Here is a 14,653-nt window from a genome sequence, read left to right on the forward strand (position 1 = left end):
TTTTGAATGCCAATATGGCTGGTTTTATTAATTAAAATCACACTAACATCGTCAATTAACAACGATAAAATAAAGCTAGGGGGGTCATCTGCCCAAAACACTTCTCTGAATTACACTCCCGGGCTAGCGTATGTGCGACACGGTTCGCTTCCCTTGGACAATATGTGAACTGAACGTTGCCGAACGAGCTTGCCTGTATACATATGTCCTCGAATATTGGCGCTGCAGTTGTCGCAGAAAAACCTCCATTATGAAGAATATTAATAACTTCTGAACAATCTGATTGGATTACCAATTTCTGGGTCATATTTGTGGGACATAAATTGCATATTCTTTTTTTAGGGTATAAATTGCATATTCATTGTGTAACTGTTGGCTAACCCTAATTTGACCGAACTTTGAATGGAGGACACATGCCACAAGTCCACATACGTTTCCTTGGTCAATCCAGTGCTCCAGAAATCAATCATCGTACGGCACAGATAGGAACTACACTAGGGTTCTCGCCCTCCTCTCGCATCCGCTCCTCCGGCGATTGGCTTTCGCAGTTCGCTGTTCGCCACCGCAACCAGCCCGAACTTGTTCTCTTGTATTTTTTGCGTGCTCCTGTTATGCCTAACTACTCTCCGTCCTCCGCGTCGGCCATTGTCGCCGATGCAGTGTCCGGATCGCACGTCCTCAAGATCGAGGGATACTCCCTAACCAAGGGGTGCGGTACCGGTGAATTCCTCAGATCCGAGATCTTTGTCATCGCAGGCCATCGCTGGCATATCAAATACTTCCCCGATGGTGTGGTTTCGGACTACGCCGACTGGATTGCCATCTTCGTGCAACGTGATGATGACACCGATGGTAAGGACATCATGGCGAGACTCTGGATCAGCTTACTTAACCACGATGGAGAATCTGTGCCATCGCATGACATCATAAGTTCTCAGTTTGAAAAATATTCTCCGAAAACTGCACGAGGATGTAAGAAATTCATGAAAAGGAAAGATTTGGAGGAGTCAAGCTATCTCAAGGACGATTGTTTCAGTATCAGGTGCCATGTCACCGTCAGGAATGAGATCCGCACCTTCAAGACACGGTCAGGGGTCACGACGTTGGTCGACGTGCCGCCGTCCAACTTGCACCGGCACCTGCTCGACCTCCTCACCAGCGGAAAGGGAGGGGACATATCTTTTGAGGTGGGCGGTGAAACGTTCCGGGCACATAGGTACATCGTCGCTGCTCGGTCCCCCGTCTTCATGGCGGAGCTCTTGGGTCCTATGAAAGAGAAGGCGGCAGCCTGCATACGGATTGATGGCATGGAAGCTAAAGTCTTCAAGGCGATGCTTCACTTCATCTATACCGACTCTTTGCCTAATATCGACGAGGATGAAATTGTGGGGATGGCACAACATTTACTTGTCGCTGCGGATAGGTATAACCTGGAGAGGCTCAAGTTGATGTGCGAAGAGACGTTGTGCAAGTCCATCAACAAAGACAGCGCGGCGACTACATTGGCGTTGGCTGAACAACATGGTTGTGATGGTCTCAAGAAGGCATGCTTTGAGTTCCTCACTTCTGTTGACAACCTCAAGGCAGTCATGGCAAGTGATGGTTTTGCACATCTGAAGAGCAGCTGTCCTTCCATCCTAGAGGTGCTGGTCACCAATCTTTCTCGCTGACTTCTTCACTATAGAGCAACAAAACCTGAAGATTTTAGAAAATTATTATGCAATCGTCATGCTACTACCATTACCCTTTAACCATGAAAAGAGAGGTTCAAGTGTGTAACTGCATGTATCAACTACTCCCTCTGTAAAGAAATATAAGAACATTTAGATTACTACTTTAATGATCTAAACGCTCTTATATTTGTTTACGGAGGGAGTATATATTTGGGCTCAGTACTTTTTTCAAAATACGAAGAGTAAATTGATTTGAATTATCTTTTATAGTGCGCTAAGTCTAGGCCGTTCATTCCCCTTTGATTTAATGACATCATGACTTATTTCAAGGGAGTATATAGTTCTACCGGGAGGCAAGGCAATATGTGACCTAGGATGGTTGAGTATATATATAGCTGGAGATTTCTAGGGATGGTTCTGTAGAAAGTATCAAGTCTGATTGTTTCATATTTCAGGTTATCTTAAATTTGTATCCATCACACGGTGTGTACTGTGTACAGTATTAAGCACCTCGTTGCGTGGTATCAAATCAATAAGGAACTTTCGTCCCATATCCTTGTTGGGGTGGGGGTCCTCTGTTGGGTTCATTGGCTATATATTCTTTTTTTACATAAATATAATTCGGCCTTTGTTACGAAATGTTGGAATTACAATCCGATAGCAAAGATGCTACCAGGAAACCAGGTATTACATCAAAGCATTGACTAACACTCATGCTCAGAGCTTCCCTTGCGCATAGATGTGGTATTGAATTTGCTTCGCGGCCGATGTAGAGAAGCTTGAATTCCTAGAAAGAGTCAGACAACTTCTTTAACTCATGCAGGATATGAACACCATCCACTCTCGGAAGTCCGAGAGTCATTCCATAGATCAACTAGATGAGCAATCTATTTGTAGAATGATTTTCTGGAATCCGCTTGATTTGGTACGCTCAAGGGCCTCCCTGCATGCTAAAGCTCGCTCATGAACCGATCACTGGCGGAGCATTGTGGAACACACCCAGCCTCCACAAACTCTCCATGTTCATTTCGAACAACATATATACCCGGACCCTGCCTTGCGCCCATGGGGATCAAAAGAGCCATCCGTGTTGAACAGAAGCCGGCCTGGAGAGGGTGGCTTCCATACGTGATTGTGTGACTGCACCGCGGGCTCTGTCAAAGGCAATTCCAAGGATGACAGTAGTTCAGAAACCAGATCAAAGATATCTTTTTGGCTGAGACTTCTCTTTCCCATGCACAAAGTTGTTACGGCCGGCTGTTCCAGATACATCACATCACGCATCAAAATATCCCCACCCCAGAAGCTTTGGTGTAACGGTGGCGGTTTAACAACTTGCTGAAAATATGCCTCTGCCCATAATAACTTCGCATGCTCACATTCGACAAGAGCCTGAAAAACAGACTCATCAGTATCAAGATACAATTTACAGGTCCTGTCGTAAAATTGTCACGGCAGATGTCTTTAGTGTGAGGACTTAGTCGCGAGACCAACGCATCTATGCGGTAGCTTGAGAGGGGTTGAAAGACAAAGATTTAGACAGCTTCGGGCCCCGGGAAACATCATCCGGTAATAACCCTACATGCTATTTGTGGCTAGGTCTCATTATGATCATGAGGGAGTCGCCGGCTTGGCCGGCTCTTTGTGTCTAGCCCTAGAGATTGTTTCTTCTCCCTTCTTGGGGTGCCCTGTCCCTCCTTATATAAGTTGAAGGGACGGGTTACATGTGGAGTCCTATTAGGATTAGGACTAGTCTATTACAAGTGGAGTCCTAGTCTTGCTTCCTTTGTAAGGAAATATTCTTTACGCTTTCCTCTTAAACCGGCCCATCATACACAAGCCGGCCTTCTGGGCCTTGGGCCTTGTCATCCGTCTGACCCGCCGTCGGGGCCATTAGTGAGTCGTCAGGCTTATGAGTCGTCAGACCAGTGAGCCGCCAGACTCGTGAGTTGCCAGTCCTCTGGCGGGTTACCAATGAAAACGCCAAGCCCCGCCGGGTCATATACCGCGGGGTATATCCCCGACAGGTCCCTTGTTCCATCACATGTCGCCGGGCCAACGAAACAAAACATGGCAATATATCTTTCAGAACACGCCACCAAAAGACCCAGATTTTTGGGACTAACTTCAGCTTCCAGAGAGCTTTCCAAAGGGCCCCACAATCTGTCATTTGCGCTTCCCGCTGCACCTTCATTTGCAGAAATATCCTTACTAACATTATGTAGCTTCCTCAGGGTCTCGTTGACAAAAGGAAGCAGGCTGTCCCGTGGCCCTGAAAGATAAAACCAGACCTTGTCCCACTCTCGGATCGACTTCGGGAGTTTCACGGGAAAGAACTTGGTAGTAGGTCGGAGTCGTAGGCTGACCCCTCCGAGGTCACAAACAGCGTCACATTTCATCTGGACCTGTACTCGGAATAAGCACCAGAATAGCTCATAGTGAGCAACCGTTTCGAGAAAGCACTCGCAAAAAGTGATGAAATTGGAACCCTGTTAGGCCGAATATGATGCAGTTGACAACCGAAGAAGTAAAACAGACCGCGCATAAAGCTGTGCAGCATGAAGCCGAGCCCTCTCCCAAAGTACTCCTGATGAAGCACATGTCCGCAGGCGTCATGAGACCTCGCCGTCGGGGATTCAGCGCACCAGATCTGCCCGCATAGACTTCTCAGCCACGAGCTGGTCGAGTTCATCAACTAAGACCACCGACGGGAACCATTTCCCCATTGTCTCGTTGGCTACCCGCAATGATGGGCACAAAAATGTGAGGGAACACATCTTAAGTATGAGCAATGTCGCAACAAAGCTCAAAACAATGAAGTGTGACATGAGCGAAGAGCTTCTTGTGCTCTTAGTTCTTAAGTCACTACCCTCACAGTTCACTCCATTCAAGATAAACTATAGTTCTCTTGAAACGAAATGGACACCGCCTGAACTCATTGCACACCATGTTCAGGAGGAAGAAAGAATGAACAGTGAACAAAAATACCAAATTTTCCATGTCCACTCTTCAAAGAGAAAGCATGAAAACACTGGTCAAAGCAATAACGTGCCCAATAAAAATCTTTTTTTTTAAAGAAGAATGCTCCAAAGCTTAAGCAATGCAATGAGCCAAGTTGCTCACGTTTTGCTCCTCCAGCGCATGTTGCTGTTAATCTAACAAATTGCGATGGAGAGAGACTTTGCAACTTCTGCAAATAGCCAAATTCGGAATGTCTGGGTTTTCTTAAGTGGCTGAATAAAAATGGTAAGGATGAGATCACTCTAGTAGATGAATCTCTATATGTTGATTTTTTTTCTTCTAAATTTACCTGGTAGATTGACTCAGGTGCGACTGTTTATGTCACAAATTCCTTGCAGGGATTCCATATAAGCCATACCCTGAGAAGGGGTACAAGAAGATTTAAAGCCATGAATGGAAAGGAGGCTGAAGTTGAAGCCGTGGGCTCCCTCATCTTGAAGTTGCATACTGGTTTCCTCCATCGGCTCAAAGACACTCTTTTTGTACCTACATTGAGTAGGAACTTTAGGTTTGTTTCATGTTTGGATGACTTTGGTTTTCATTGTACCTTCGGGAAGAAATAATGTTTCATTAAGTACTGTAATAATAATGTTGGCCTTGCCATTAGATGGGGCAAATTATATATGTTCTATGAAATGAATGTGAATGAATGCAACCATCAGACGAATGGGAGAAGTATTGATCCTTCTTCGAAACTGTGGCATCATCGCTTGAGCCACATATCAATGGGGAGAATGGAACCATTGCTTAAAGTAGAAATAATTACTCTGCTAGATTTCTCTGATGCGGTAAATTGTGTTGACGGAAAAAATATGTCGAAACCATTAAAAAAGGAGCAGTAAGAGCCATAGGGGTCCTTGAACTTATTCGTACTAGCAAGGACCTTTTAACGTAAAGTGTGTGGATGTTTTGATTCTTTCATCACCTTCACATGTTATTTCTCTCGCTATGGCTACATTTCCCCTGTATGTGATCGATCTGAAGCTTTGGACAAATTTAAGATCTATAAAGCTGAAGTTGATAATCAAATCAGCCTATGGTCTCATCGGGGGGGTAGTATGGTAGGCATGCTCCCCATGGGTAAATTACAGGTATGTTCACCAAATATCTTGTTGATAATAGAATTGTTGCCCAATATTCAATGCCTAGTGAACCTCAGCAAAATGAGCTGAGCGTCGTAACCGCGCCCTTATGGATATGGTGCGGAGCATGCTTAGTCATGTGAGTTTACCATTAAGTCATTGGATGGAGGCATTGAAAATTGTGCACACATCTTGAATCTTGCTCCAAGTAAGTCAACACCAAGCACACCTTTGTTTCTGATACCAGCTTTCTTAGTTACGAGCTCACTTTCGCTGACTTCCTCCTTAGTGTAGTCTCAGTAAATACTTTAAGAAAAAGTTCCTTAGCCTAGTCTATATCTACAGCTGACGTGACTCGGTGCTGACGCCTTTCCCTTTGTAGATGGATAAGTTTTTCTAGTTCCTTAGTATTACTTAAAAAAGGCAACTTTGTAATTTCATAACCTTAGCATGGGAAAGAAATCGAGCTTGAATTACTTGCATGTGTGGAGCTGCCCTACTGAAGCTAAACTATTCAATCCACATATTAAGAAGTTGGACCCAAAGACAGTTAGTCGTTTTTCATTGGGTACCTCGTAGAGGAAAAGGATACCAGGTCATACCACCAAGTTTGTAGAAACCAAGCAAGTGGTGTTTTTAAGGATAATGAAGTCAATGAGGTTAGGTTGATTGATCTTGAGAAGCGGATGTATGTTCCATCCCCGTTTATCCAAGAGAACTTTGACCCTATGCCTAATATATACGTGACACAAAGTGGTGATCCTGAACCTAAAGTGGATCATCAGTCAACGAGGAGCCTCGGCCTAATGAAGATCCTCGGCATGATGAGGATCATCAGTCTAATGATGATCCTCAGCTCAATGTTAATCTTTGTCCTTTCCGGGAAAGAAGAAATGTACAAAACAATGAGCCTATGAGAAGATCACAACGGGATACGAAGAAGGACATCTCGAGCGACTTTGTCACTTCAATGTTGAGGATGAAAGTGACATACACTACAAAAAAATACACATCCGTGACATTTTGGGCCGAACGAAATTTTTTTCTGTCATACATATGACACTTCTATGACGATAATTGTGACAGAACCCGGTATCATCATAGATGTGGTGGGCTCCTACTTCTATGACAAAAAATCATGACAGAAAATGGGCTTTTCGTCCTGGGCGGGCCAGAGACGCAGCTGCATGACATTCTTTGGGCCGTCCATGACGGAAAAAACCGTGGTAGAAGCAAGGGGGAGGAAAATTTCGGGGAGTTGCCGATTACGGTGGGAGGTCGGGGGTCGAGCGATGCGCGTTTCTCTCGTACACGTGCAAGGCGTTGGCTCTAACTGAAGCCGAGCGAGGCGCTGGGCTCTAACTGAACCCGAGCGATTGCACTGCAGGGCACGCGTTACTGAACCCAAGCGATCGATCGATGGCTGTTAACTGAACCCGATGGAGCGATTCCTTCGCTACTGCTGCTAACTGAAGCCGATCGATTGGATGAATAGTGAGCGTTGCGCGGGAGGGGGGTGGATGAATAGTGAGCGGTGGCGTTGCCTCTGGATGAACAGGCCCCCGTGGTGTGGAGGGCTGGATGAACAGTAGACGGTGGAGGGGTGGCCGTGGAGGGGTGGTTGAACAGGACCCCGTGGTTTGGAGGGATGGATGAACAGTAGACGGTGGAGGGGTGGTTGAACAGTAGCCGGTGGAGTAGCGCACGGTGGAGGCTGGATGAACAGGAGCCCGTGGAGGCTGGAGGAGGTCGACGGTAGCCCGTGGAGGCTGGAGGAGGTCGACGGTGGAGATGAACAGTATCCCGTGGAGTCCCGTTTTGCGGTACGCCACACCCCTCACGATGAACAGGACCCCCGTTTCGACCATAGCGCTCCAACATAAGTCTGTTTCGTCCGTTTTGCGATACGCCACACCCCTCCCGATGAACAGGACCCCGTTTTGACCGTAGCGCTCCAACACAAGTCCGTTTCGTCCGTTTTGCAGTATGCCACACCCCTCCCGATCAACAGGACCCCCATTTCGACCGTATGTGACACCCCAAAAATTTGGCCTTGTTTTATTAAGTTAAAATTTTGCCAGGAATTAAAACTTTGGATTTTTGAGCTCCATTTTGACTTTTGTTTAAATCATTTCCTTCCCTGTTATGATGAGTTTTTCCCAGAGAGAAAACTTTTCAAAAATGTTGTTGGACTTGTTTAACCTCTCAAGAAAAACTTTCCTTTTATCAGTATAACTAATTAACTAACTTAATTGCTTGATCTTTACTTTCTTGAAAATAGTTTTTTCAAGGTTAAATGGCCATATTTGAACTACAACCATTTGATAAATTCACTTAAAATTCCCATAAAGATTTGGAGATGTCATGTGATGTTTTTAAATCACTATTATGCAAAAATATATTTCATTCATAAAATATTTTGAGCCCTGCACTCAATTTTTCTTCTCTGGTCCAGAGTGCATTTTGCACTACAACCTATTTAAATATTTCTTTAAAACTTCTACCAAAATTAAGGGAGGTCAGTAGGAGCATATTATTCCACTTTGTGCAAAAACCTATTTATGTTCTTTGAAAAATTTGAGTGGATCAACCTCATTTCCATTCTGGACCAACTTGAGGATTTGTACAGCAACCACCATTTTAGTTGCTCCTATACCCTTGATTATTTCTCCTACTTGTAGTCCCCCATGTTAAACCCTTAAGTCCAGGAGCATGCACCATTTAGATCATTTTTGGTTCATGGAATAATGCTATTTATATCCTGTCCAGAATTGGGGTTTTGTAAAACTTGCACTAGCAAGTTTCCCCTTTTGTCCAAATAACCACACCACCCTCTTATTCTTCTAAAGAGACCCCATCTGGAGTTTTTGGCCACTCCAAGACATGCCTAGATGCCATTGGCATTTTATCAAACACCTGGAGAGCATGATCAGTTTTGACATGAGTTTTGGCATTGCACTGTAAACTTGCACCTTTGATCAAACCAGCATGTCCACTAGACTCCCCGTCCCTCCTAACCTAGGTCTGTTAATTGCCAGTCTCAACCAAGCTCTGTAGCATGCTCTGGCATTTTGTCGAGCACACCCAGTGCGTGCACTGGACGCGCCCAGAGCGCGCGTATTGCAGCCGCGCGCCCAAGCCGACACGCTGGCCCCCACGGCTTTGGCCCGCTCTGCAGCACCACGCCACGCGCTCCCCTCCTCGCAGCAACAAGCCAAGCAGCCCCCGCCGCGCCCGGCAGGCCAAGAGCTAGCCGCCGCCGCCGCCCGACAGCCCCTGCTCCGTTCAGCACCGCCCAAGCCACCCCGGCTCGCCACCTGGCCCCGGCACAGCCCGAGCTCATCCACACGGGTGTCCGCTAGCGTTCGTCGCCGCCACGTCGCCCTAGCTACAGAGAGGCGGTTCGCCGGAGAGCTTATCCCCACCGCCGCGGAACCGACCTCGGCGTGCTATAAATGGACACCCCGAGCCCCTCTGAGCACGCACGCGAACTCATGCTACCCCCATGGCGCTCCCCTGCCTCGCATTTGACCCGGGGAGGTCTTCTTCATCATCTCCGGCAACTCCTGCCGCCGCCACCACCCTGGCCAATCCGGCACCTCCAGCACCTCCCCCTCTCCGTTCTCTCCACCAAGAACTTCCTCATTCCCCTGTGAACCCAACCCCCTACTTAATTTTGATCGGGAGTCGTCGCCGCCGACAAATCACTTTGCCACCGAAGCTTCCCTCCGCCGCGGAGCTCGCCGCCGGTGATTTACTCCTTCCCCAGCAACCCTACAACCACCGGGAGAACCGCCCCAGCCGTGCGGATCCATCCCCACCCTCGGGGGCCCGCGAGGAGCAGCCAAACGCCGGCGACGATCGCCGGAGCCCCGCTCTGCTCGGGCAGAGGAGGGAGACGACGCGCGGCGACTGGTCAAACCTGACCAGTGGGCCAGGCGGGCCCACTGTCGGTGACCCAGCTCCGCCTCCACGGGTTTAAGTGGAAACGTAAAGACCCTAAGTACGTCTCCCGTTTTCGAAGACGTATTCTGCCGAAACGTTTTCCTTTTCTATTTTATTTTAAAAACAGATTTTGACCAAATCTTTGACTGGCTATAACTTTTTAAATATAACTCCAAATGAGTTGATTCTTTTTCCTACCTTCCTCAAATTTGGTCTAGTTTATTTTAAGATTTATTTGAAAAATTTTCAAACAACTTTTTGGTTCTGTTTTTGAAATATGTGTTAATTCAAATATATTTTCAAATAGGATTTTGGGGAAAGAGAAGAAAACTTTCAAAAGTTTTGGAGTGCACCCTGCCTTTCCACACATTGAAGGCAAGCATTCTGAATCCCGGCATAATATTTTTGGTGTGATCATTAATGCATTTATAACACCACCGCATTTCGAAGGACTTGTTATTTCATGTGATATGATCATATGCATGGGTGCATGTTATTGATTTCCATGATGTTGGAAATGGACACACTTGTGATGATAATCACCCTCATGAGCCTTGCATGCATACCGGCAGGAAACCGGGAAAACCTCTGCCTTGGGTAGGTATGAGTTTGTCGCCGGTCTCCGTCGGGACGATTCTGTCTGGTATGGCATGGTAAGGTGATATGAGTGGTGACTCTGTTGGATGAAATAAATTTGTTATACTAATCATGCAGAGAATACTTGAACCTCCTGAGTCGACCGTAGATCGAGTCTTGTTCCAGTAACCCCCGTACTTGTTTCGTACTACCACTCGTCTCTACAGCAAGTAGAGTACGGTTCAGTAAGTTGTCAACCTCTTCCTAGCACACACCATACAGAGAGGCCATGGTGGAAGATACCGGTTGTAACTGGTAGGCAGGCCACCTGGTCCGGGGGCATGGGTGTTTCCGGTTGGGACCGAGAGGGGAGGCCACCCCTTAGAGCGCGCGATATAAATTTGATCCCATGCTACGCGAGGTTGTAGCCTCCCCACTTAGAGTTGCTTAACAGGTGTCGTGGGTGATTCCAGACACGTGTGAGATAAGCTGGTGTGTGCAAGTTAGGTGTGTTTTCAACAAAAAGACCGTAGACGGAATTAGCCCTGCTGGACTAAAGAAATCCGTTACTCGTGGGTAAAGAGTACATCCTCTGCAGAGAATAAACCTATTCGAATAGCCGTGTCCTTGGTTAAGGATTACAGTCTGGGATGGGTCAGGTGTCGGTCTTAGTGTCGGTCCTCGGAGTTGAAACTATTAACCAGAAATGGAATTACTACTTGTGACTTGTGATAACTATGATTGTTATTATTGTTGACTAACCCGTGATATTATTGTTATTATCGTGTATCTCTGGGATGGTTCTACCTCCGGGATATTCACTTTGATTGTTTCTTTTAAAGCCCTTTATGAGGCGTCGCCCAGACGCCCGACTGTGGCATTTTTTTAAAGCCCTTTATGAGGCGTCGCTCAGACGCCCGACTGTGGCATTTCTTTTAAAGCCCTTTATGTGGCATCGCTCAGACGCCCGACTGTGGCATTTCTTTTAAAGCCCTTTATGTGGCGTCGCTCAGACGCCCGACTGTGGCATTACTTGTTATTTATTTCATAAATTTCTTTTACACTATCAGGTTATTGCAAATTTTATATAGCTTGCTTGCACGCATCCGAGAGTTACTTATCTTTTGTGGCCGACGTCATGAGCATAAAATATTTCTCAGCACATCATTGTTATATTATACCTGTGTTCATAATGTTTGCGAGTACATTCAAAGTACTCACTGGCTTGTCCCTGGCTATTGTCTTGGCCAGATTATCTTGCACGGAGAAGAGCGACGCGATGCCAGCCCCGGAACCCACTCACTGGAGATAGCAGCCTCGCGAAGATAGGAATTAACCTGGTCAGCTGTTCCCGTGGGAAATGGAGTCCCATAGACACTGATGTTTCACAACCCGCTTCCGCCATCAACCACTAGAAACCTTTTGTTGTACTCACAGGCCAGAATGGTCTTGTACTACATAATTTGTTTTCTGCTTGGAATTCTGTATCAAGTTGGAGCCTCATCAGCTAACAGTAATCCTGGGGCTGATGAGCACGACGGTCTTTTCTGGAAATTTATTACCCAGAAAACCCGGTCGCGACAGGCTTGGTATCAGAGCCAGGCTGACCATTGGCTAATCCTATCTTAGCCAGGTCAATAAACTTAGGCAAACCAACCCACTAGACCATGGCCAAACACCAGCCAAGCTTCTCGTGCAAGATAGCCGCACAGTGACCCAACACCTTTTGGCAGTCGGTGCCCAACCTATCAACCTAACCTGTCACTCATGTGCCAGTGACCGGCCCCTAAATAGTCCTTTCTCGCAAGCGTTCGAAGGAAGATTCCGTCCCCTTTTTCCTATAAAAAGGGCGCGCTAACACCAAACCAGCACCGCACAACCGCTACCCCAAACCGAGCCACAATGCCTGGACCTATCGTGCACCATGAAACCACAGCAACCAACCTTGGAGGTTTTGTGACTATCCTCGCAAACCTCACCCGTCGTGCCTACGCGTTAGAAGAGCCACCAGAATATGTTGTGTATCAAGGACCCATGAGCGGTGAAGACCGCCAATTCTGGGCCACTGTGCATATTTACGGTAGGAGTCTAGCACCCGAGCGTCCCTACCGGTTCACCGGAAGGACAACTTCCTTTGAGCCACAAGCCATCCAGCTAGCCGCTCGGGAGGCTATAGTTCATCTCAGGCACTTGTCGCCCAGAGTTAACTGTCGCTCGTTCCACTACTACCCCAGACGTGAAGGGTATGGTAGACTACCCCAAGTCGCCAATGGAGACCACAAGACGGACCCCGCATTGTTGCACCTAGTGCGCTATGTAAGTGCACTAGAGGCACTGTTCGACCAGATCACTATTGATCTAATCGCAGCTCGTGGAGAGTTGGTTCGTCGAGCCCCGGCGAGAGAAGGAAACGAGCCCAACACCGACAACCCAGTCGTGTTGTTTGGACAACCAATCGAGACCCCGAGATCTGCCCCAGCCATCGGCCAAGGTGCTGCGATAACCCCAGAAGTGCTTCGTCGCATATTGGGAGCACACTCCAACGGGGTTGTGGCCAACAATCCCCGTGATGGTCATCATCACTACCCCGACCCTGCAGTTCCTCCGCCATCTCCGACTAATCCCGGCAGAGAGACACGTGGAGAAGCCTCGGCATCCACCAGGCATGCCCGTTTAGACATAAACGAGGTAGACTGAGCCGTATGAGTAGTACCAAGTTTCAATGTATCCTCGCTTTGTAATCATGCGACCGCGTATATTAACGCAGCCTGTCTTTGTGCCTCTGTGTTGATAGTAGCCTTGCATGTTTGGTCAGCGCATAGCTGCATATTTTTTTCCGGGCACAACTACCAAAACCAGCTCGACGACAACCACAGTAACACACCTCTTTATGAGATATGTGTATCTCTGACACTGACCTGACCTTTGGATCCAAGCTGGCAAATTTATTACCTTTCACCACGGTAAAAATGATCCAGCTCCATTGCTATATAAAGGCCACCTTGTGACCTTACCCAGCAAACCCCACCTTGTACACCACACTCGCACTTTTTCTTGCCATGCCGAACCCCAGCATTCATCTGACAACCCCAGATGCAACCCCAGGTAGCTTTGTCAAGTTATTGTGGGATTTTACCCGCAGTACCATGGGTTCTACCCAGCCACCCCAGTACGAGCTATTCAAATCAAGGATCACCCCCTCCACCTCGGAATATTGGGCAGCAGTACACATTCCTCCTGTAGACCCCAACCAAGATCCAATAGAAGTTTCCTTCGTGGGGAAATCTATGCCAACCCCACACTTGGCCATAGAAGCTGCTGCGAAAGAAGCAATTGCCCGTCTTCGATCCGCAGTACCCTATGCCCGCGAACGAGGATATTATTACTTTCCGAGTCGTGCAGCACCCGGAGAAGTAACGTCTTTTCCCGGTGGGCGTATTGAGAGAGACCCAGTTCTGGCCAACCTTATCCAGTACATCATTGCTCAAGAGCATTTAAACCAGCAAGTGATGGATTATCTCCAGAGCCTCGCAGATTTAAATCCTCAGATTGCCATCGGCAGACCACTGAGACCCGACCCGGAGAGACGCATTCATCGACTGGTCAATCCAATTCCTCCAATAGAAGAGGAGTGTATTCCTTTACTAGAGACATTTTTTCAGGACCCCGTCCAGTTACCGTTTTCATTTTAGACGTCACTATTGTATTTGTTCCTTGCAGCATTTATTTATGTGTGTGACTTATGCGTGATACCCTGAATTTGTGCGACGAGTCAATTATTTGGGCTTCTGCTAATGTGTGTAGTTTTTGTTGTGGTTTATGCTCCTTTAAATTAACTGTTTTTCCCTCGCGAAACCCTGGAGTGAGATTTCTTTTCCCTGAGTTGCTACATCTACACTTTCTCACGACGTGGATTATTTAATTTCACTCAGCACCACGAGCAGACTCACAACCATAATCATTCGGACACATACACTGTTTGCAAAACTTTGCAACGGTGTTACATCCAGCTAATCACCCCCTAACAACAGTTAGCACCCGGCATACTCCATCTACTCTTCATGATCACCACCACCGCGGAGAGCCAACACCCGAGCCGCAGCATCGCGATACTCGTCGAAGATCATCGCGCACAGGAGCACAGAGAGCCCCAGCAGTGTCGCCAGCCCTCCGCATATCAGGATCACAAACCAGTCCGGCATCGCCTCCGCCATTAGAGCCTCGACCGAGCTTCTGTAAGCAGTAACGGAAAAATAAGGAGGAGGAGAAGTGAGGCCAGGTGTAAGGAGGAAGAGAGAGGCACCCCGGCCGTTTTTATAGCTCGAGCTCGGTGTACGGTGGGCGAAGTCCACCAAC

At 47.3% G+C, this 14,653-nt stretch overlaps 1 protein-coding gene across 1 annotated transcript; it reads left to right on the forward strand.

Moving 5' to 3' along the window:
• Positions 1-413: 413 nt before the first annotated feature.
• On the forward strand, positions 414-1,786 carry LOC119350585 (BTB/POZ and MATH domain-containing protein 3-like). Its single transcript, XM_037618340.1, has one exon. It carries the CDS (start codon positions 414-416, stop codon positions 1,668-1,670), a length of 1,257 nt encoding a protein of 418 aa, XP_037474237.1. The 3' UTR covers positions 1,671-1,786.
• Positions 1,787-14,653: the final 12,867 nt, after the last annotated feature.

The sequence above is a fragment of the Triticum dicoccoides genome, chromosome 1B (assembly GCF_002162155.2).
Source record: "Triticum dicoccoides isolate Atlit2015 ecotype Zavitan chromosome 1B, WEW_v2.0, whole genome shotgun sequence".
Taxonomy (NCBI): Eukaryota; Viridiplantae; Streptophyta; class Magnoliopsida; order Poales; family Poaceae; genus Triticum; species Triticum dicoccoides.